This window comes from Apis laboriosa, unplaced genomic scaffold, assembly GCF_014066325.1.
Source record: "Apis laboriosa isolate Shangri-la unplaced genomic scaffold, ASM1406632v1 scaffold71_cov137, whole genome shotgun sequence".
Lineage (NCBI taxonomy): Eukaryota > Metazoa > Arthropoda > Insecta > Hymenoptera > Apidae > Apis > Apis laboriosa.
The window spans coordinates 883,409-909,678 of NW_025224229.1; the positions used below are offsets into that span (position 1 = coordinate 883,409).

The following is a 26,270-nucleotide window of genomic DNA, read 5'->3' on the forward strand; positions in this document are numbered from 1 at the left end:
CAAGTATAATATTTTTTTTCTTTTTTTTTTTATATCATGAATTTATTGATGTGTTAAATATGTAAAGTAATATTCATTTATGATTTTCTTGGAAAAAAGTAAAATAATCATTTTCTGTGATTCAAATTTAATTTAAATTTTTTCATTTATTTATTTTTATACATATTATAAGAAATATTATTATTTGCTGAAAACTAAAATTGAAGTATTGTTTAAAATTACTGAATAAAAATTGATAAAATAAAAATAATAATTTTTAAATGATTTGCATTTTCAAAAATTTTTTAATTCAAATTTAATTCAAATTTTTTAATTCAAAATCTTAATTTAAATATTTTTAAGATAATTTTTGTTCACTATTAAGTTAATAAATAATAAAAAAGAACTTCATTTTTATATATTTATATTTTAGTTCTAAAAATAATTAAATATATAAATAATTTAAAGATACATAATTTTATGTAATTTTATATCTCGAGAATATGAATAAAAATATACATTAATTTTTTATATTAATTTTTTTTGAATTTTTAAAATAATTTATATTTGCATAAAAAATTATATTTTACAAAATAAAAATTTCCAATTTAATATACCAAGAGTTTTGATTAAGTCATATATTTATTGCATATTATTATTCTATTTAAATGATTTTTATACACGTATTATTTATAATTATATTATAACATACAAACATATAAATTTGTTTTTCTTTCAATAAATTATATATCATTTATTTATATATGTATAAATAAATTATATATTATATATATATATATATCAATTTTTATAAAAACTCTGGACACTTTCTTTAATAATAATTTTTAATAAAAAAGTTTTTTATTAAATTTATTATATTTATTATATTTTATTATTTATTATATTTTTTTTAATAAATAATAATAAATAATTTTTTGAAATGATAATAATAATAATAATAATTTTACTATCCGAATTATATAACGTTAATAATAATAATTTCGAAATAATAATATATGTGTATTTTCTAAATATAACAATAAAACTTTTTGCCTAATCTCTTTCTAGGTCATCCTAATAAATGAACTCTATTTTAAAATTCTATCAAAATAAAAGATACATAAATATTTCTATACATTTATTATATTTTTTACTTTCTAAAAAGTGAAAATTAAATATACATATATATAGATATCTTGATATATTTACGTAATGTCTATAGATAGAGACATACAGTTGTTTAAATACAAAAATTTTATATATTTTATAATAATGTCAATTTTTATTATATTTTATTATATTTTATTATATTTTATTATATATTTTTTAATTAAATTATTCAATTAGAATAATATAAAAAACTTGTCTTTGGAATGGAATCAAATGATTATAATGCACATATGATTTTCTGACAAGTAATTCATCTTCATACAATATGGAATCTTTTTACTTGTAAAAATAAGAATTTACAATAAAATATATAAAGTTTTTCATATAATTGATTTATATAATTCTTAAGCAATAAAAAATAGAGTAAAATTTCATAGAATAAAATTAAATTTTTTATTTTTATAGTTTATCGTTTCATATGTGGACTTAATCTAGAAATGGAATTTCAATGGAAAGTCCTTTTTTAAATAGAATTTTATTTTTTTTTATACGAGTCAAAATAAATTTTATTCTTTATAAAAGAAATATCAAGATATTTGTATCAAGAATTGATTAGTTCAATTTTAGAAATATTTTAACTTAATAAGTATATAGTAGAATCATTATTTGAATTAAGGAAGGAAGTCAAGGCCGTTTGCATAAGAAAATTTTCGAATAATAAAATATTTTGATGAATTTTTTTTAGTTATTCTATATTTTTACAAAAAAAATTTATACGATTTTTTTTATTATACAAAACTGAATAAAATTATTCAATTTCATCTAAAATTGCATTTTCGAACCATCATAATCTTTTTTTCTAGTATGTCGAATTTTTTAAAATGAGGAAGTATATTTTCACTTTTAATGTTTTATTGCATTTAGATTAAAATCACTTTTAATCTACATGTCTATTATTTTAATATTAGAATTTAAACATTATTAACAATATTCTCTTCGTTATAATTTTTACCACATTGGAGCCATTTTATGACATCAATGTTTTATTGCATTTTTTGCATTTTAGTATTATATACAATATCGCAATAAATTTTTTTACATCTTGAAAAATATTCTGTTCGTTAATTTCAATTTCATAGAAAGATTTCAATAAAAGAAGTAATAAAAGTTTCCTTCATGTTTTTATTGTAATTTAAGATAGCGTACAATTCGGATAGTAAAATATTCGAATAATGGAGGTTCTTTTTTCTGATAATTATTGTATAAAAATATAAATACGGCACTTCGTTTTTTGTTCTTCATTCGCTAAACTTTGCTGATATAAGATTAAAATATTTCTTAAACTATTGAATTTTTGATACTAATACGTGAATATAACATAAAAAATTTAATTAAAAAAAATAAACGTAAATATAAAAATTTTCATTACAAAAAATATTCTTACAATTCTTTTCTTTCAGATCAAATTCAATATTGTTTCATTTTGCCATATAAAATTTTATTCTATCTTCTTAAAAGCTAGATTCAAATGCATGAAATATCTTGTATGTATCCACGATATGAATTATATAATATTTTAAATAATAAAAATCACAATATTACATGTTATATGTAATAATAAATTTAAAAAGAAAGAGAAGTAATTGTATAACATTATATAACGTTATTAATATTATATATATTTATATAAATAATAATTAATTAATCAATACTAAACAAACCTTTTGCATATGGATTTTTTGCATTCGGTTTTTCCTGATGATCTTGCAAGCATATTCATTTCCATTATTGACATCAGTCATCAGAAAAACTTTCGCGAATCCACCCTGAAAATAGTACGAAAAACATATGTAATACAAAAACAAAGTTTTCCATAATTTATTATGATTAATCAGTAAGAATATTGTGCATTTATAGAAAATTCAATCATGCATACAGCATACATACAGCATGATAGAAATATATAAAGATAAAATATTTAGGATAAAATAATATTATAATATTTTGTAAATAAAATTTTCATTTAAGTTCTGCATCTTTAGAATCGTTTATAAAAATATAAATTTCTATACATATAATACTAACTAAATATACTATAATGTTAAAATATATTATATTATTATATATTATAATAAATTATTTAATACTATATTTATATACTATATACTATATCGCCACCATATTTATATACTATAAGTATTTAATAATATGTTTAATTATTATAATAATTATTAATAATTAATTAAATATATTTGCTATTAAATTTATTATAAATCTATCTAAGTTTTAATATAAATAATTTAATTATATATATGTATTTGCTGATTAAATCATAATTCAAATTTTTAATAATTTTCATTAAAATTTTTATTAATTACTCTCAAATTTTTAATAATCAAATAATAAAAATTAAAATTTCCGAAAGAAATATAGATTGTTTTTTCTTATTAAAATATACGATACTAAAACAAATTTATTTTTCTACATAAAATGTATCAAGAATTTTTTTGAAAATAACTAGAAAAATAAAACTTCGTAAAAGTAAATTCGAAATGTAATATGTATACATTCATTTAAGTTTATTTTCTGTATATTTTTTAGCTTTAATATCATTACATATTAATATTTTCGTAATAATGATAAACATTGATAAAAAAAATAATTTTAAAAAATAGATTATTACTATATTGTAATATTAAAAAAAATTTATGTAAAAAGTAATATAAAAATCTTATAAGAGAGAAGTTATGTGTAAAATTTTTGATATCAAATCATCATAATGTCATATTTTTATAAAGATTTATGAAAATTTGTATAAAAATAAAATATTGACAATTTTTTATAGAAAAAAAATAAAAATAAAAAAAAATAATTTTATTAAACTAGAAGAAAAAACAAACATATTATTATCAAAATCAATTTAAAAAAAATTGTAATTTTGGATATGAAAATATAAAGAAACATAAATATTATAAATTATAATAAAATAAATAAATATTTGAAATATTTCTGTCTATCAGAGAGAAAAAAAATAGTTAGAGAATTAAGATGAGATAAATGAATATAAAAAACAATGTTTCAAAATTAAAAATTGTTTCTTAGATTTTACACTTTAGTAAAAAGTTTTCTTTTTTAGAAATACTTGCCTTCAATTCTACAAGAATCTCTTTAAATTATGTTTTATTGCTTCGTGTCAATATTATTGCTATGGCAACGGAAAAGAAAGTAAAAACATTCTTTACGATGCTCTCTTACAACTTTTGCAAATCATTTTCTTTCCTTTCAGGATACTTTTACTCTCTCAAATCGAATAATGTTGTGTTATTCTTAGTGCTGACTTTCCACTCTTCTCACGACTTTTCGTTGAGAGAAAAGATTAATCTGTTTCTTTCACAAATGTAAATAAAATTTTCTTTTCAATATTTACTATGTATTTATATTTTTCGATCCAAATTCTATTAACAATTTACAATAATAAACAATTTAGTTAAAACCAGTATTGAAAATTAATATAAAGTTTATTATATTTATAAAGTTTTTTTTTAGTTTTAAGTATTAAATAATTATAATATAATATAATATTAAAATGTAATTCTAAATTTTATAAAATTTTATAAATATTTTTAAAAATTATTTTTATATATGTTATTATTATATATGTTGTATTAAATTAACAAATAAATCAATTAGATTAATTCACAATCAATTAATAAATTGCATATTTTATTTCTATAAAATTTTAAAATTATGAGTATACATTAATTTTAAAATAAATATTTATCAAAAATTTTTAAATTTATTTTTTTCTATTAATTTAATAGATATTATATTTACAATATCATTATCATTCATTAGTTACTAATAATAAAATATAATAATATAATAATATAATAATAATATAATATAATATATAATAATATAATAATAATAAAATAAATATCATCATATGTTTTGTATGTCCATTTTTAGTATTTTAGTAAATTTTTAGTAAACAGATGAAAAGATTTAATAACATAATTAATTTAATACAGAAAAATAGATATTATTTTTAATTCATGAATTAAATATAAATTTTATATATACAATATAACAAAAATAATCAAAATGATTAAAAAAAATAAAAAAATATATAAGAATTAGTTTAAATATATAATACTCTAAAATATAAAGAATATAATTTTCTATATAATAAAAATTTTATTTATAATTACCAAGATACTCATTTTTGTTACTATATTTTCGAAAGATAATTATAAATATAAATTATGTAATATTTATGTAATATTTTTTTGAATATTAAATTTTGTAACTTCAAACTAAATATTCCAAAGTATTGAATTTTTTCATAATTTAATTGTAAAAATTATTATATAAAAACAAAATTAAAATAAATGTACTCAATATATTATTTAATAATTTGAAAAAATAATATATTATTACAAAATTAATCTAGAATTGTAATAAACAATTTATGATTTTGCATGATGCTCTTAAATCTATCTTTTCAAATAAATTATTATAAAAGCCTATAGACAAACTTTTTTCCTTTCGTAAATGAATAGTAGAATCATCTCTTCAATGGTTCTTGCTAATAACATAAATAAAAAATATATTTTCAAAAACATTTGAAATATTTCTGTGCCAGAAAGTAATAACGAGAAGAGAAAAAATGGAATTACCTTCAAAAATAATCGATATTAAATAGTAGATTGCATTTTCTCATTCAGTCTTTAGACTGCATAAAGAAAATTAAGAATGAAATTTGTTAATAGCACATAAATATATCAAATATCATTGGCATTTTGGGAAAAGGATGCATATATTAGCGGACTGATTACCAGAATAACTCGTTCGAAAATATCCTCGGCATTACGAAAATCACGCTTGTCACGTCATGTCGTCATACGATTAAAAGTGTATACATATCTATGTACATATATAATAGCACATTTTTATGATTTAAGTATTGTAAAATGAAATTCAAAATTTTAATATACTTTTTTGCACGTGTATATTAACTTAATTCGTTAAAAATCAAAATGAAATAATTTTTATATAATAAGATAATTTTATAATATTATAATATAAAATTATAATAATATATTATAATAATATTATATAATAATAATAATAATAATAATAATATAAATTATAATATAAAATAAATATAATATTATAATATAATATGAATAAATATAAATGTTATCAAAGAAATTTATTGAGTAGTATTTATGGGATTTTTAAAATATTTGATATGTATGTATTTGATTGTATTTTTAAAATATTTGATAATGGATAATGGATTTTTTCAAAATATTTTACATAAATAAATACGAATTGTAATAATAAATTAACTATGTCTAAAAATAAAATAAAAATATGAAAAATATTTCTACGATTTAGTAAAATTTAATTATCATTAAATAATTCAAATTTTTTAAATCTAATATTCTTAAATTTATTTGAAAGAAAAACTGATGATAGAAAAATTTTTTAAAATTTCTTTCATCATTATAATATTAAAAAACATTATTTAAATATATGTTATATTGATTGAAATATAATATAAATATTTTCTTTTATTCTATACACGTATATATTTTGTAATCATATAATTTATTGCAATTTAATGACATTTCAAGAGAAATGCTTTTTCTTTCTTATGACTTTTTGATGGTTTGAGTTTGGTATAACATGGAAAGTAATTGAAGAAAAATTAAAATTGAATAATGAACATTATTATTGATTATATAATAGAAAATAATATCTGTATAATATCTATATAATATAATATCTATTGTAAAAGCACTGTAATGTTAAATGAATAAAAAAATAAAAAATAAGAGATATAAATAAATTATAATAGTTGGATGAGAACTAATGCAATAGTTAGATAAAAATGCTTTTAATAAGAAATTTTTCTAATTTATTTCTGAAGATTATTTTTTTTTTCTGAAGAAATTTTTTTTTTGCAAGCATCATAATATTAAAAATATATAATATAATTTATACATAGATTTCATTTGTTAATAATTTCTTATCAAATATAAGAAAAAATATTAAATAATATTTTCAAAGTTTTTCGTTAATAAAAATCATTAATAAATATATATAAAATTATTATACATTTAAATACTTTAATTAATTGATATGTAATATATAATATTATATTATTAATTAATTATTGTAATTATTAATACACAATATATGTAATTTAATTGTAATATTTATTTAAAAAATGATTATTATTCATTAATGAATTGAATTATAATTATTAATAATTGTATATAATATAATAAATTACTATCAATAATAATAAAACTAGTAATAATAATAATTATCAAAAATATACAGTTTAATATATTTATATGATATCAAAATCGATTGTAAAAGCCAAAGCAAACAGAAATTGATAAAAAAATTGGTAAAAAAATGTCAGTTTAAGATTTATTTATTAAGTCATTAAGTATTTTTTTATGCTAAACCGTGATTTAAAAGAAAGAGAATAATTTCATTTGTTTTGTCCAATGCAAAAATTCAATTTTTTATATTTATATAACCAACTTAATAAATAAAACTTTTGCCATTTTAATACACATGTAAATACGATATTAATAAGAAATATAATAAATTAATATTCTAGATAAAATTATGTATTAATATCCATATAAATATAGCTTACAGAAGTAAAACTTTTATAATAAAATTTTTTATCGATAAGTATAGAAAAAAATTTTTCAGAAATAAAGAAAAATTTTATTTTATTTGTAACACGAGTTTGACAAACATTTTTATCATTAAGAAATGTGGAAGGTAAAATAACATGGGAACAAAGACCTAAGAACGTGAGAAACAACAAAATGGGAAATTCCTGTAACGTCTAGTTGTGATTGTCGCGTGATTTAGATTATCTAATTGATAACGTTTTATTTAAACTTTGCTCGTGTTTGGAAAAAAAATCATTTCGTAAATTTTTTTATTTGATTGATTATATCAAAATACAATAAATGTATGTATAATACCTCATAGAAATATGTTTTTAAGAAAGATGTATTTAAGGGAAATGTTATGTGTGAAGAAAATTTATTTCATTTGAAAATTTTGATTTTAATGAAAATTTGCATGTATAAAATATAATATTTTGTATAATATTACAACAATATTTTTTTCGACAAAAAATCTTAACATCGATCTTCAAAACTCAATCCTTTTAGTTCTTTCATGTCTCATGAATCTAATTTTATTTGGAAGTATTTTTAAAATTAGAATATTTTATATATTTATATTTAAAGTTTCTTTTTTCTTTCCTCAAAGTAATACCTTTCTAAAATAATTCGTTTATATATAAATAGAGGACTGAAAATTATAATGATGTAAGTTCAATCAATAAAAAAATAGAATTATGCTATAATTTCATATTTTAAATTAACTGGTATAAATTATTTTAACAAAGTAATATTATAAATTAAAGTCAACTTTGAAATCAGAGAGTATAAAAAATATACAAAGAATATTATTCCTTTCTTAAATATTAATTTATAAATATTAATAATATTATAAATATGATTTAAAAATTATTTCTCAAAATAATTTCCATATGTGCCATTTGTGCCATTTGTTCATGCATTATGATTCTCAAGTATTTATATAATTTTAACAATATTTTCAGAATTTAAATCTAAATATATACAAATTTTATTTACAACAAATATTCGAATACTTTTGTGAGCCTGTATATAAATAGAGAAAACGAAGACGAGAGAACGAAACGAACACGTCAAAGGATAAATAAATGAAAGAACAAATCCAATCATTGCATGTTTAGTCCATAGCATTTACTTTTCTGTTCAATTTACGAATACTTGTGCTCTTTTATATTTCTGCTTATCCTTTGATATCAACAAATCCAAACAAATGAATTGAAACTTGATTTACAAGGTACGAGTTACGATTTGAATGATTTGCAAATAACTTTTTATAACGAGGAAGAGGTTTTAAAAAATCTTTCATGTTTTGATGATAATTTCGTGATAATTTCGTTTAAATCATTTAAAACTTTAAACTTTGTTTTGAGGAAATTTCAATTATTTTAGAATCACTTTTTAAGAATATTTTGAAATTACATTTTACGACTTAGAGTCGAAGAGAATAAATTATAGAAATTTAGGTCATGAAAGTGTACTTTTTTTAGTTACTCTTTGATCTCGAATTCCGAATGAAAGTTTCTATAAATAAAACTCGAAATACATGGTCTACTATTCCAATTAAAATGAAAGACGTTATTTTTTTAAAGGTAGTCCATTTGAGAGTGAAATTATTGTTATTGAATTACTTTCAAGAGTATTTCTATAGAAAATATAGACACTGTGTTAAAAGTGGTAGTTCGAGAGAAATGTTCGAATAGATATGGAGATAAATACTGGTATAACCTATAAGGATAGATTGATAATATTTCATCATTTGATAATTCATCTACATATACTGTATCATAAAAACATATGTAGTAGAAAAAAAATAATTTCTACTTTGTCAATTATTTATCTCTGTCGTTGCAATTGTATATTCATAAAGAATTGTTATTATTTATTGAAAAATTGATTATGTAAATAAATATTTTTTCTTGAAAATTTTATGTTGAAGTTTACATATAACATATAATATATAATAATATATAATATATAATATATTAATATATATAGTTATTTATAATACAAATATTGAATGAATATTTTAAAGTTTGTTTATTAAACAAACCTACCTATTGCTATCTATTGTACCTATTGCAATAATATTTCTTTTATAAATTATTTAAAGATTTTGAAGTCAAAATAAATATTTAAGGTTATTTGACTTATAATTTTAATTTGTCATTCAAGTTTCTGTTATTTCTGTAAAGATTAAATTATTATTTTATTGCCAAGAAAATAATTTTTATGTTTTGTTTAAACTTATAAATACATTATAATTTATGTATAATTAGTTAAGAAATCTTTATTATTAAAATATGAAAAAAAGATAATAACATTTCATAACTTTCTTGATATTATATTATTTTATTATTATTAAATTTCTAATAATTCATTTTAGTTCATGATAATTTTTTAATTCATAGTATCTATAGCCAATAGTATCTATAGCTTTGATCATAGAGTTTGATTAACTTTATGAAAGGTATTAGATACTTATTAGAAAAATATTATAACTTATTATAAAATATTATAACTTCAGTTGTTATTACATTAGATAATTTTTAATTATTTAATAAATTAGTCAAATATACAAAATGTTTATTTTATCTACTTTAATATTTTCGATGTCATAGATACAATACTTAACATATCTAGATATAAAAAAATGTATTAAAAAAAAATTGATTTATCACAGTGAAGATTTATATCTCTTTTTTTAAGATCATTTTTTTTTAATTTTCAAAATTATTATTAAATTATATTTTTTTATATATTAATATATAAAAAAAATATATAGAGTATATTTTCATTATCTTATTTTTATAATTGATAAAAAATATTTATCAAAAATAAAAATATGTTGTTCTTGAAATGATCTTAAATAAAATTTATGATAATTTAAATAAATTTAATAAAAAAAATATTAACTGTTTTTAATTAAAAATTGTTAATAAAATTGTTTTCTGATAAATAAAATCAATTCATAGAATTGTGGAAGTTAATAGACATAACAATGCATTACTGGTCTGCTGAAAATTCCATATATGTTATTATTATATTATTATATAATTAAATATAGCTTGTTATAATCATTTTTTAAGATCAAAAACTGAAAAACTGATTTATCTATGTATCTTCTATTTTTCTTATAATATATTTCTTATAATATAATTATAAAAGTTTCGTATTTTGAGACTGAGAGTTGGTTGATAAACAACGAAAAGACAAACATGACGTAGATTGAAATGATAACGATAATAATAATAGAGAACAGGCACAAATCTATTTTCAGTAGACTCTGAGAATTCTATTCTTCTATCACATAGTAAATTTTCAAGTTTTCTATTTGAGAATAAAAATTTCAAAAGTAGACACACACTTGAGAATACTCTTGGAAAGACTAATCATTGAAAGAAAATGGATACACAGCTTGAGGGTGTAAATAGATATAAAAGTAAAATTCTCAAAAATTTCTCTTGATTTTTCACAAATAGAAATTATGTTGGGAGTGACTGTTCAAAAGTAATTTTCACTCTCAACGCAATATCTTGCGAAAAGTAACACTTGAAACTCTTCAGAATTTCAAATGTATTCTCTAACAATATACTTATACAATATATTTATATAGTATATCTATATAATATATTTATATAATATAATTATAAAATATATCTATATAATATACTTTTAAAAATAATATATATTTGATTTATTTTTCATTTGCAATGTAAATATGTATATATGATATATTAAAAAACATTTGTTAAAAAATAGAATTATTTTCAAGATATTTCAAAAAATATTTCAAATATTACAATATATTTAAAACAAAAAAAAGTATATGAAAATATTATTAAAACATATATGAAAAAAATGATATTTTTTTTATTACACAATAATTTTCCATTTTCGTCCATTTTTCATTACTGTAAGATACTTTCAAATCAAATAATGATTCTTTTGAGTCCTTGAAATGAAACTGATATCCTTGAAAGTCAATTCAAGATTATAATAATAAGGATTATAACAATTTTGATTATAATTTTAATTAGTTTAAAAGTTTCATATTAAATATTTTAAAGATAATTGTTAAAATTTTTATTCAATTTTTTTTTTTTTGAAAATTGATATTAAGATTAAAAAGTATTAAGATTATTAAATATTAAGAGTATTAAGGGTATTTAGGTATTCATCAAATTTAAAATTGCTTTTTAAATTTAGTTTTTTAAATTTTTAAATTTGGAATATTTCTAATATTTTTATTAGTGTATCATATGTAAATATATATATCATATATAAATTTTTATTAAAAAATATATATATTTATATATATTAAAACATTATATATATTATACATATTATAAATTAATATTATTAATATTATTAATATAATAATATTATATATATTATTATTATAAATAATAATATTTATGATGAAAATTTTATTTATGATTTCTTTTTTATAGAATTTTTATCAACATACTTCTTATATTTTTTTGATTCAGAATTATTTCTAAATCAAAATATAATAATTTTTTTAACAATGCACAGAATTTTAAAGAATTCAATTATGCGCAAAGAAACGAAATTTGTATTAATATTATTTAACTACATACATTTATTTACATAAAAAGTTCATAGTACATTGCCGATTATTATTCAACGATAGAATACAGAATTTTCAAACAAAATAGATAACAAATTTAAAGAATGAGATTGAAAATATAAAAATATGCAAAAATATTAATATGAATATATTTTAATTTATTTTAAATTATAAGTAAAATTTATTTTTCAAGTTAAAAGTATATTACTTTTTGCATTAAAAAAAAAGAATTTGATAGAAATAGAGAATTATATTATATTATATCACTTTATTGTCATCTCTTTATACATATATTGTTTAAAAATTGCTTGGAACTAAAAAATAATCTTTAATGGACATTTTTATCAATTTTTGTATTTTAATCCTTATCATCATATTTTTAAATTTTTTACTTATTTCATTTGAACAGATAGAAAAATATAAAATACAAATATATAAAATACATATTGATTCTATAAAAATCAAAAATTTTCATTAGAACTGTATTCAATTTGAAGATTAAAAAGAGTTAAACATTTATGATTGATACAATTCTAGCAATTCTAACATTTATTTTTAAACAACTACAACAATTATCTAAAAATATATTCACTATACGTTACTGTAAAACTACATTATCAAAAAAGAAATATTGCAGTTCGTTTCCATTTAATGAAATGAACCACCATAAATTCTAAAACAAATTGCAGCGTCGCGACGTTTCGAGAATATATTCAACAGCTGCAGAGAAACAGATGCTATATTTGCGGAGAAAAAAATAAATATTAATATATTCTCAAAAAGAATGTATTTTCCAACTTCCATGTTCCACCCATTATACCAATATATGAAATTATGTTTATTTTATCTTTATATTATATACAAAATATGGAAAAAATGTAAAAAAAAAGAAAAAAAATTGAATTGCGCACAATATTCGATAATTATTAAGAAATTTATTTTTTTTAAACGATTATTTAAAAATATTGTATTAAATGTATTGCAATAAAAGTTCTTGAATCGTTACAGATAAAAAAAAACATTAGAGATCACCTTTTCTAAACATAGATTGCATATATATATATATATATATAATACAATTCTAGGTCAAGTGTCAATTATTTAATCATACTTCGATTTGAAAGAGGTTTATTATTATTGCTACAACTTCAAATAATGTAAATGATAAAGCACATTCAGAGCATAAAACTTACTTCAACTGAAATTGATCCAAAGCGGTTGTTTGCAGATATTAATCATCTAGTTGAAGTACACAATTTCTTGATTTAAATTGTATTCAATAATTTTACAAGGAAAAAGTAGATTAATTAAAATAAATTAATAAAAAAATATTATTTTAAATCGAAAAAACAATTTTTTAGTTTATTGAAAGATCAATTCATAATAAAATCATAATAAAATCGAAACTGTATTTGCAGTGAATATTAATAGAAAAAAGTTTATTTTCATTATTACGTATTCATACTAATATAATAATATTTTTTTTAAATTTTTTATTATTTACAATTAAATATAATACAATCAATATATTATATATATTAATCAAATAATACAATCAATAAAAATAAATGAAATATTTAAAATATAAAAATATCAATGCTTTTTTTTAAAATCTATAAAAGTTGTATTATTATTATTTTAACATCAATTATTTTTTGATTTTAACTTTTATTACAATAAAATATACAAATGATATACAGAATTATCTGAAAATCATATAAATTCAAATAATAGAAAATGGAAATCATCCCATTTATATTATACAAATCATTCTGTGTCACCCTATAATATTTATCATTTTAAATAATCTGATATATTTTATTTTAATGTATTAAATATAATTTAAAGCCAATACTATAATAATATGTAATAAAATATAAAAATATAAGAAAAAAACTATTTTTTTTAATATCAATTTAATATAAATTTTTTAAAATGTTTTACACGATTACCATATATTTATTTATTATAATTATCATTCAATCGTATGAAATAATACATAATAAAAATTTATATTTATTTTGTAAGAATTTGAATTAATATATTATATAAATATATTATATAATATATATTATATAATATAATATTATATATATTATATTATATTATATAAATGTCAAATAAAAGCAATTAAAATAATATTATAAAATATTTGAGAGCATTATTCTTTTTTAATCTGTAAAAACTCTCTCAAAATTTGATAATAAAACGATATGTCTTATAAAAGAAAGTTAAAAGAAATGAAAAAAAAATCCATTATTTTTATATATAATTCAAGATGTAATTTTGAACAATTCACCTGTAAATTTATTATATTAAATTTATAATATTAAAAGTGGATTTGAAAAATTAATCTTATAATTTTCTTGTTTATTTAAGAATTGTCCATCCAATGATCCTTTTTCAAGTCTATTTTTCAAATTTATAGACTTTGAATTATAAAAATAATTTCTTTTCGATTCCTCTAATTTATTCAGAAGAAACTGTAAGAAAAGATAACTGTTTCTAAGATAATTGTGTTATTATATATATTATATATATATATATATACAGAGTGAGTTATATCTATAAAGTTAAATATATATTAATTATCAACTGTTTTATCGAAAATTAAAGAAGATATAAATTTCAATTTTATGTTTAATGAAATTATCTAAATATAATCTGATCTAAAGTATTGATTTTCTGATGTAATATATTTTTTTACACGATTGATAGATAAGAAATGTCAAGCCTCCTAGATTTTTTAGGAAAACAATATATGACACATTATGATAATTATATAATTATATAATTAATCCTTTCAAGACCGATTTTTTTTTAAAGGTAATGAAACATTTTATTAGCAATTATAAATTATAGAAATATATTTTTTTTTCGATGTTTCTGTAAAGAAAATTTTGTAAATAGATTAAATAATGTATTAAAATATGACATTTATTTCATGGAAAAGTATATTTACTATTTAGTTATTTAATAAACAACAAAATTATATTGCATGCATAATATTGAATATGAAAAAGTTAATAAATATCTTTAGAATATTCATTCATAGTATATATGTAATGTTGACCCTTTTCAAATTATATGAACTGCATGATTAAAAAAAGAATCAAATACCTTACAGTTTTCATCATGAAATAAAGATTTTACTCCTTGAACAATTTTTGCTTCTTGATAATTTTTCATTTTATTATTTATTTTTTTAATTAACTTGTTTTTTTAACGATAGTTTTATAGTTATAAAAATATTGAAACATAAGTTGAATAAGTTTATACAGATCAAAAATCTTTCGTATGATATCAACCTTTTTTATTTTGAGATAAGTATGCACATGATATTTCCACGTATCCATATCTAAATATCCATATCTAAATATACATTAATTAGTTTGACGAATTGCCAGACTAGTTTCTATTTACTGCTAAATAAGAAGAGCACGAGGTTTCGATCATACATCCTGTCTGATATTTAGATATTAGAAATGATCTAATTTTATCTTTTTCATCTTTCTTTTATCTTTTCACCTTGATCTAATTTTCACTTTGACTTTCATTTTAAAGTTATCCTTTTCCTTGTCAATATATAATTAATACATACGTCAAATTTACCTTCTTATTAACTTTTATTTTTCTTAACAATCCATAACTTTCTAAACATCTTTGAATTTATTAAAATAATATTAATGGTTTTTATGCGGTAATTTGTAATATTTTCATATCAAATGTAATTTTTTATGAATTTTATTACATTGAACTTAAAAATATATAATTTATTTTCAGAAGTAATTTTTATTTATCTTAATAAATTATATTATTTTTTGCAAAATGTGAATTACGTTTAAAATATTCATTTATAAATTACATTTATAATACATATATATATATATATATATATATATATATATACATCAATATTTATTTAAATAAAATTCTTCTTTTTTCTTTTTCGAAATAATCAATAACATCAGTAGTATAAGTACACAAATATATAATATTTGTATATGAATATACAAGACATAGAATATAATATAAAAATTATTTTAAGATATTTAAATTAATTCATTTTGAATAATATTATAATATTATTTGTATACTGCTCTTAAAATAATTATTATTTTCTTTTTATTATTATTTTTTATTTTTAATTTTATTTTCATTACTATTAGAAATATTTTAATTAATATTCTAATCTAACTATCATATTAATATCAGTTAGAAAAATTATAGTAGTAATTTAACTCTATAATATTATTCTTTCTTAAAATTTTGCTTAAAATTTAAGTAATTAGATAATAAAAATTAAAATGTGAAATGATAAAATGAGAATGAAAAGAAAATAAATAAATAATATTTAACATGTGTTGTAAAAAGTATGTAAATAATTTTAAGAATTTTAGAAAAAATTAAAAAAATTTTTTTTTTTTATAATTATATTTGAAAATACCAGAGATAAAGTAACTTTATTTATAAATATATTTATTTTTATCAACACAAAAATTTTCTTATAAAAAATATTTTTTTTAAATAAATAATTTTTTTTAAAATAAATAATTTTTATGTTTTCAATTTTAAGAAATATATATCACTAATAACAATAATTGTTGTATATTTGTGTAAAAAGTAAATTGTGTTTGTATATGAATATGAAACATATAATACATTTCGTTGTAGAAATTTTATTATAAATATAAAAAATTACAATATATTTTTTCTATTATATCGATGTTTTTCCAATATTTTTTGAAATATAAGTACATTTTATAATAGCCAAACAAACTTCAACTTCTCTCTTTTTTCATAAAAAAAAATTTTATTTTCTATAATTTTAAGATGCATATGCATAATTTTTCACCTATAAATGTGAAAAAAAAAATGAGTAAAAATTTTCAAAATATAATATTAATAGATATTAATAAATATTGTCATTGTATATGCTAAAACATTAGTAAAAAAATATCAAAATAATTGAAAATACAATAAAATTCAATAAACTTTTTAAATGATTCTCTAAATTAAATATATATAATATAATATATTAATATAATATATTAAATATATATAATTATATATAAATATATATAATAATTATATAATATATATAAAATATAATAATATATATATATATATAATAATATATATAAATAATTCTTGTACAAATATCGAACAAAATATCGATTTTTAATTTAATTCTCTTATAAATAATTCTCTTCAAATATCTTAAGCTTTGATTTCACTCGAATCATAATTAAATTAGATATTTTGATTTATTATACATGTTTTTTAAAATATATATATTCATATAATGGAAAAAGATTTAAGTCTAATCATAATAATATAAGTAACTCTGTATAAAGATATATAGCAAGATAAAATGCAAAAAGTGAATGGGCGGTAGATAAAGTGATTTCTTTATAATCGAATCAATAACTAACATGCATTCCATAGAAACCGGTCGTGGAGATTTTCTCCTTGAGGTTGGTGCATATAGATGGTGATCAGCATCTAAAACCTTTACACCATCGATAGAAACGAGACTTCCTAAGCGGATGTATGAAGCCGAATTGGCTTCATATGACACTTGTTACCCCAGAAATCGAACAAGGTTAACGAATCGCAATGCTCTTTTCTTCACGTAATATGATCTATAAATTTTACGTAACGACTTTATGACAAAAAAAAATGTATTATGATATTTAATTATTTTCAAAAATATAATAATCTCTAAGAATAAAAGCCAATATTCTCGTTAATAAAAAATATTTAGATAGAATCTTTTTATGCCATATAAAAATATAATTTATTCATGTGCTATGAAATGATAATTAAATTCCAAAATCAAAGATGAAATAAATATTTTAAATATTTTGTACCACATTATTTAATGTGTTTATGAATAAATCTTGATACAGTTTATCTCGTTCAATATGACTACTGTACTATATTTCAAAGTGTTTATTACATATATTATATGTATATTATATAAAGTATGTTTATATAAAGTATTTATAAATGTATATTACATATATAAGTGTATATTATATAAAGTTATCAATTTCATACGTAACTATTTCTTTATATATTTAAATATTTTTGATAATACAACTATACTATATTTCCATTGCACTTATAATAAATGCATACCTTATCTATCTTCTCTTCTATTAAATACATTACTCTAAAATATTATTAAATAATTTATAAAATAATGATATTATTTTATAATAGAATAAACTAAAATAATATTTAAATAACAACAAGAAATAAATCATAAACAAAAGAAACAAAAGAATATAAAGAATATACTTGTAAGCATATTGATATAAAATGTTCAAAATATTTTTTTTATTTTTTATTATCATTTATAAAAAATAATTTTTAAAAAATCTTTAAAAAATTAAAAATCATCTTCATTTCTTGAAAGATATTGCAAATGATATATTATGTTGAGATAATAAAACTTTTTTCTCTTTCATTTTTTTCTAAGATAATCAAATTATTATATAAGAAAAAATCAATTTATTATGTATGAAAAAAATACAAGACAATTGGAAATAATCTAATAATTATGCAAGTATTATCATGTAAAACAATATATAAAATATATAAATATTAATAAATAAAAGCATTACATATACTCAAAAAAAATGGTTGATAATGAATAATTATATCAATATATGGATTATTATGTGTTTATTATTAAACTACTATAAATTGATTTTTGGATAAAATTGAAAAAAATAAAAAATAATTTATGTATAATTTAATATAAATTTTTTATAAATATAGAATTCATAGTTTATATTTTATAAACTATATCTATATATTTCAATCAATTGAAAATTTGTTAATGAATGATATTACATAATCGTTCATTTTGAAAATTTATTTTTCGTATATTAATTTGATATTATTTTTATTATATTATATTAAAGATTGACAAGGAATAAAATTATGAAATGTAGAAAAAAATCTAGTTTGTATAAATAATATATAATTTAATTTTAAAAAATGTTAAAAGATATTTCATCAAGTAAATTAATGTTAAAATTAAACAATAGAATCTTTTTTTTTTTTTTTTTTTACTTTATTTAAATAGAATCATTAATTCTTATAAAAATGAGATATATAATAAACTTATTATTTCACACATTTAATATTCAACATAAAAACAAACAAATTTAGTATTAAATTTCTAAAAATATAGGTTTTTCATAATATTTTTGAATTAATAAAAATGCAGATTAATTTTAAATAATATCAGTTTCATAATAAGCAATCTTTATTATCGTTTTATTATAATATAATATATTGATATTTAAATTATAAAAACGACTTTACAAAATTCTTCTGAAAATCTGTAATTGAAAATCTACGTGCTTCTGCAATTCTAATATAAATAAAATAAATTTTAATAATGGAATTATAGAAACTAATAATAAATATCTAATAAAAATATATTTCTAAAAACCATTGATTACTTTTTATATATATATTACTCTCAAACTAATTATAAAAAATTATAAAAAAATTATATAAAATTTTGGATAAAAAACTTTCTTTTAAAAATAATAATATAAATATACATAATACTTTTACAAAAATTTTATTGGAAATTTATTTTTCATTAAAAATTTTATTTTGACATTCCTTACTTATAATTTAAACAATAATGAATAAAAAATTATAAATTATTAAATCATCATTCAATGATATATTTAAATATATTAAGATATTAGATTTTTGATAATATTTTCTATGTATTTTAAATGTATTTTAAAATATATGATTTTACACAAAAATATCACATGAAATAATTTATTTTTAAAATACAAAAGACATATCAAACTTTTTTTAATCAAAATACATATTTATAAAATCATTTTTTTTATTTTTTATTTTGCATAAGATTTTTATAAAAATTAATAAAATTGATTTACAAGTTTAATTTCATTTTATTATATTTTTTTAATATTTACTATATGTAAACTCTGGCATAATTGAAAAAATCTGAAAAACAGATCGTTACAACAATACAACATGTTAAATTTAAAATTGCAATTTTGTTTTCGTTATATGATTATGTTATTGTCAAATCAAGTTTAGTTTGTTTTTTTGTATACATTATTCATTAATTGATCATTGTCAATTCTACAACCTTGAAAAGAACATATAAATTAATAGAATTATTACTATTAATAATGATATTATTACTATTATTAATAATATAATTGTTATATATTCAAATTCATACTATCTAATTCAATAAATTTTACAAAAATTCTATCCAAAAATAAATTTTTTTCTTCATATATATTTACATTTTACTTACATTTTTGGTTTCTTTTCGAATTTTTGACCTTGTTTAAAAAATACATAAAGAAGCAGAGCATAAATGTCAGGGTGAGAGTTATCATAAATTCCATATAAACATTTCATTGGACAAGACAATAATCAAAGCTTTTTATGAAACTTCAAATAATAAATATGTATGTATATATATGCATAACATTATACTATAATATTATATTGAAAATATTAAAAGCGTTTTTCAATTATCGATTCTAATAATCAATAAAGACATACGTACATTTCTGTAATTGGAACAAGATATTTATATTACAACTCGACGAATTAACTTCATCAATAGAAAAATTTATCTTATCATTTTGGACGTTCTACTTGAATCCTTAAATATGCCAACATATTTTTAATTTCTTCATTAATACGTTTTATTCTTTGTAAAAATCGATATTTTTGATATTCTTCAATCTGATTGATTATTAATTTTCTTTTTATTTTAATAGAACAAAGATAGACATTGATATTATTTGAAAATTTAAAAAAAGATATTCATAGTATAAATAATTAATCAATATAAATTAGTTTCGAATAAACAAATTTGGTTGCTAAGAAAAATGATCACTATCATTTGTCTTTTAATCCCTTATGTTAATATTCAAGGTATCCAAGTATTTAAAATTGAATTTAAAACTTTTTCATCAAACAATTTTCAAATTCAACTGAATAGTATTATTGATTCAAAATATAAAAATTTTATTAAGAAAGAAAGAAAGAATTATTGAAATTAAAAATTAAATCATATCAAAAATTTTAAATATAAATATAAGGATATAATAAAATTCCATAATATAAATATTTTTATTCAAAGTTTAATGAAGAAATATATATGTCTATAATTTAACTAATTTATTTTTAAATTATAATTATTAGTTATTTTTAATTTATAGTTTATTTTTAAATTATATTCAATTTGTACGAATATTATATTGTAATTATGTGAATATGAATTTAAATGCAAGTTAATTATTAAAAAAACGATAAAAAAAAGTATAGAAAATAGTTTTAATATATCAAGGAAAATAGTCACATGAATTTATTGTTATATTTTTAATTTCGGATTAAAATTTGTTTAAAAAGATAAAAAAATTTAATTTTTTTATCTATAATTATAAATAAACAGTTTATAATTCTCATAGTTATAAATAAATAGTTTCTAAAGATTTATTTAATTTTTATTATAAGTAAAGAATTTGTAATTATGTATAATTATTTATGAATAATTATAAATAAAGAATTTATAATTTCTACGATAGCGATACGATATATAATATTTTTTTCTCGGAAAAAATTTTGATGAAGCATTAAAATATAAAATAATTATATTTTATTTTTTAATTAATTACATTCTAAATTGTAAATCATTTTAATAGTTAAATTATATTAATAAATATAAAGAAAATAAAATATATTTATATTCATTTCATTAATTTATATTATTTATTATATTATATTAATATTAAGTTATATTCATATAATTTAATTTATTAATTAAAAAAAATTTCATAAAATAATTTACAGAGTAATATACAAATATTTGAACGTGTTTTTTATATCTTATCTAAATTTAACCTAAAGAAAGAATTATTATAATATAATATATTAATAAATATAAATTAATATATATTTTTTTTCAAATATAATTTTTTTTCCTATTTTTATTTCTTCTTTTTTAGATTTTAATTTAGCACAAAATTTTCTCAGTCAGATGAAAACAAATAAGTTAAAAGAACAAAAAGCTATTAAGTTATTCTTATAAACTTCGATATTCACGTAAATAAAATATTAATTATATATTAATAATATTAATATAAATTTAATTTACTGTAAACTGTTATTTTCTTATTATTTGTTAATTTTATTATCTGATACTTAATATAAATGATGATATGTATATAATTATGTATTTTCATTATATCTTATATCTGCATTTCTTTTATTTATTTAATTATTTATTATTCTTAGAAAAATAAAATTTTTGTCATTTCTCTAATTCTTATGATTTTTCAAAAAATAAAATATTCTAACTTTTTTAATTTCGATTTATCTATATTTTAAACTAATTTTTTTATTTTATGGATTCTATATTTTAATTATTGAACCATTAAATATATTTATAATCATTTTTATCAATTTACTTATTGATCAATTTTATATTTTAATAGCAATAATAATAAATAATAATAATTTCATTTTTTTATTTTTTTATCTTTTTATTGAAAATTTTTTGTGCAAATAAATATTTATGTAATATTGATATTAAATTATAGCAATCTTTTCATATGTTAATATTCATTAAAACATATAATGATGAAATTATTAAATAAATAATATTAATAAATAATTAATATTGATATAATTTCATTACTATTAATATTTTCTTGTTTTTATTTTTACAAATATATTTTTGAATAAAAGATAAAGTTTAATAAAAAGTAAAACTGAATTTAAAGAAGACATCTCTGATGATCTTAACCTTTATATATTTTGTTAAAAAATTTTTAATTCGTTATTTCTTAAAAAACCACTAATTATTAAAAATAAGATATTTTTTAAGCGGATATTCTAATACTATCTATAAAAATGAAAAGAAAATGTTTGTTTTGTTTTAATCATGTCGAAAATTCTCTCGTTCTGACAATCAGAACATACAGATATTGATATTTACAATCAGAAATAATGAAACAAATTACTGTAATCGTTACTTCAAATTTGAATATTAATTTTTTAAATTCTTAATTATAATCAATATTTATAAAATAAGTAGATTCCATTTCTACACCCTAGAATAATTTAATTTATTAAATTTAATTTATTTTAAATTCAAAATAGTACAGTTCGATTTATTCTAAAGATAATTTAAGTTAAATTAGATTTAAATATTTTAGGGATAAAATATTTAAATCTTTTTGTCTATGTTGGAATTTGAAACGAATTTTTTATTCAACAATATAACAAAATATTATGATGTCAAATATTACGATATCAATATTATTGAATGTTCTTTCATGTTTTATATTTAATAATTAATAACTTTGTAAACAATAACGAATGATTCTTAAAGATTATTCAGAAAAGTGTTTTTGATAAGATATATGAAGATTATTAGAAGTGCTTCCTTTAAATATCAATTCCTTTAAATATCAAATTATATATTTTAAAAATATATTGTTTACTTAAATTTATAATCTAGGAAAATTTCATCATAATTTAATCATAATATTATAAAAATGATAATTAATTATTTTATTAAATATTATTATTATTATTATTAATTAATAATAACATTACTTTATTACTTTATTTGGAAATTTTACATTTGTATAATTTACTATTATACAATTTTTACTATTTTTTATATATATATATAATATACTATTTTTTATTTACTATTACTACAAATATTATTAATTCTATCAATTAGTAATATTAATTGCGTTATATATAACGTTATAAAGTAATTTTACATATTATATGTCAGATAATTGTTAAAATATTTTATGCTTCATTTAATTGATTAATGTTATCATATACATATTAGCGTGAAACTATTTCTGATATATTAATCGAAAACATTCACATGAAAACTCGTACAAAGTTCATATCAAATCATTATATAAGATTAATAATTCATGAAACATTAATTATCAAAATTGTGTAAACATAGCTATCGAAACTCTCATTTATAAGTTATCAAATATTTTTCAATCTTTTTTCTTCTTATTTAGGCTTAATACAAACAAAACAATGATTGGCATTAAATGCATTAAATAATTTTGTTACATATAAATATAAATATAGAGTGTTAATATATTTATGGATCATAAATATCATTTTTGGAAACTAAAACAATCAGTAAAGTTTATGATATTAATAAGAAAATAAAAGATAAAAATTTTGCTTATTCGCTAAAATATAAGCAAATTAATATAAACGAAATGAGATATAATTAGAATAAAATAATTCTTTGTTATATCGTCTTGTTATTACTATTTCGTTTAACGTAAATTTAAATTATTAAACTTTAATTGCTTAATTTAATAAATGAGTCTCAATCAACATTTTTGTATAGATATCAATTTTTTTTGTTTGATTTTTAAAATCAATCTTTTCTAGAATTTATTCTCCAAAAATATCTTATGAATATCTTGTAAATATATTTAATATCTTATTTTCTATTTAAAATTATAAAATGTAATTAATAAAATTTATAAAATAAATTATGGAAATAATTATGAAAAATATATAGGTTAGAAAATTTTATGCTTTTTTTTAAAAAGAGTTAAATTCATGAAACTTTATGAAAATAATCATATCATTTATTCTAATTTTTGCTCTCTAATTTAAATTAATTATTTAATATTAATTTCTGTAATCATATATAATATATGTAATTTATTTAAATGTTATTTGTTTATTTTTTTTTATTCATTAATTTCTATGTACATTTATAATATACATATATACATTTATATTGTGTACATTATATGTACATAAGATTTAGAAATTAAAATATTCAATATAAGTATATATTGAATAATAATAAGTAATATAGACAAAAGATATGCTATATTTACTTTTATTCGTTAGTTATAATTTATCATAAAAAATTTTTTAATTTTAACAAAGTTTTAATAAAAAAAAATTAACAGATTAAATAAAATATATCCATTAATATAATTATTTATTATTAATATAATATATATAATTAATATATATAACAATGTATATAATTAATAATTAATTATTAAAATAAATTAATTATAAATTCCTACTACAATTAAAGTTTATATTTCAAATATAATAAATATTTATGATAAAATTTTCAAACTATTTATCTTTATAAATATATTAAAAATTTTCAAATTATTTATCTTTATAAATATATTAAAAATACAGAAAAAATGATATTAAATATGATTGATACGATATGAAAACAGCTTCAAATCAAAAATGAGAAAATCTATTTCCAAGATGCGCTAAAAAATTCCATCTTAATTATAAAACAATATTTAATCGACCGCTTAATTGCATCTAGCATCATGTAAAACATTATATATGCGATAAATATATGCTCTTTAATAACGCGTTTTATCATCAAATAATAATGCACAGAGAAAGAATATTAATAACGACACTGCGACAGTTCAAGATAACATAAAAATGGAATTATTTAAGGAAGCTTAATTAGATCACGTACATTCCTTGCTCTTTGTACAATTTGAAATAGAAAATGAATTCCCAGGGAAGCAGCATCTATGAAATTAATTTAATAGACACGAGGAACTCTTGCTTGCATAGAAATGATGAGAACTGCATATTTTATGCATGTGAATCGCCTATAAAGAAAAAAAAAGGGAAGTACAGAAGAAAGAAACGAGTAAGGACAGGAGTAACAGAGAAAGGACAGGAAGAGGCCCATCTGTCGAACTTATTCTCGTGGTTACACAAAACACACGTGTACACTATGTATATATAAATAGTATACAAGCCAATCAGTGAAAGGCATAAGATGTCATTGACAT

At 16.8% G+C, this 26,270-nt stretch overlaps 1 protein-coding gene across 2 annotated transcripts in view; it reads right to left on the reverse strand.

Annotated features, from left to right (window-relative positions):
- Positions 1–26,270, reverse strand: part of LOC122719237 (serine/threonine-protein kinase PLK1-like) — a 52,478-nt gene that overhangs the window by 18,368 nt on the left and 7,840 nt on the right. For both annotated transcript variants that reach the window (XM_043944891.1, XM_043944890.1), the window contains exon 2: positions 2,811–2,915. In XM_043944891.1, coding sequence (XP_043800826.1) covers positions 2,811–2,915 — 105 coding nt within the window. The remainder of the gene's footprint in view (positions 1–2,810; positions 2,916–26,270) is intronic.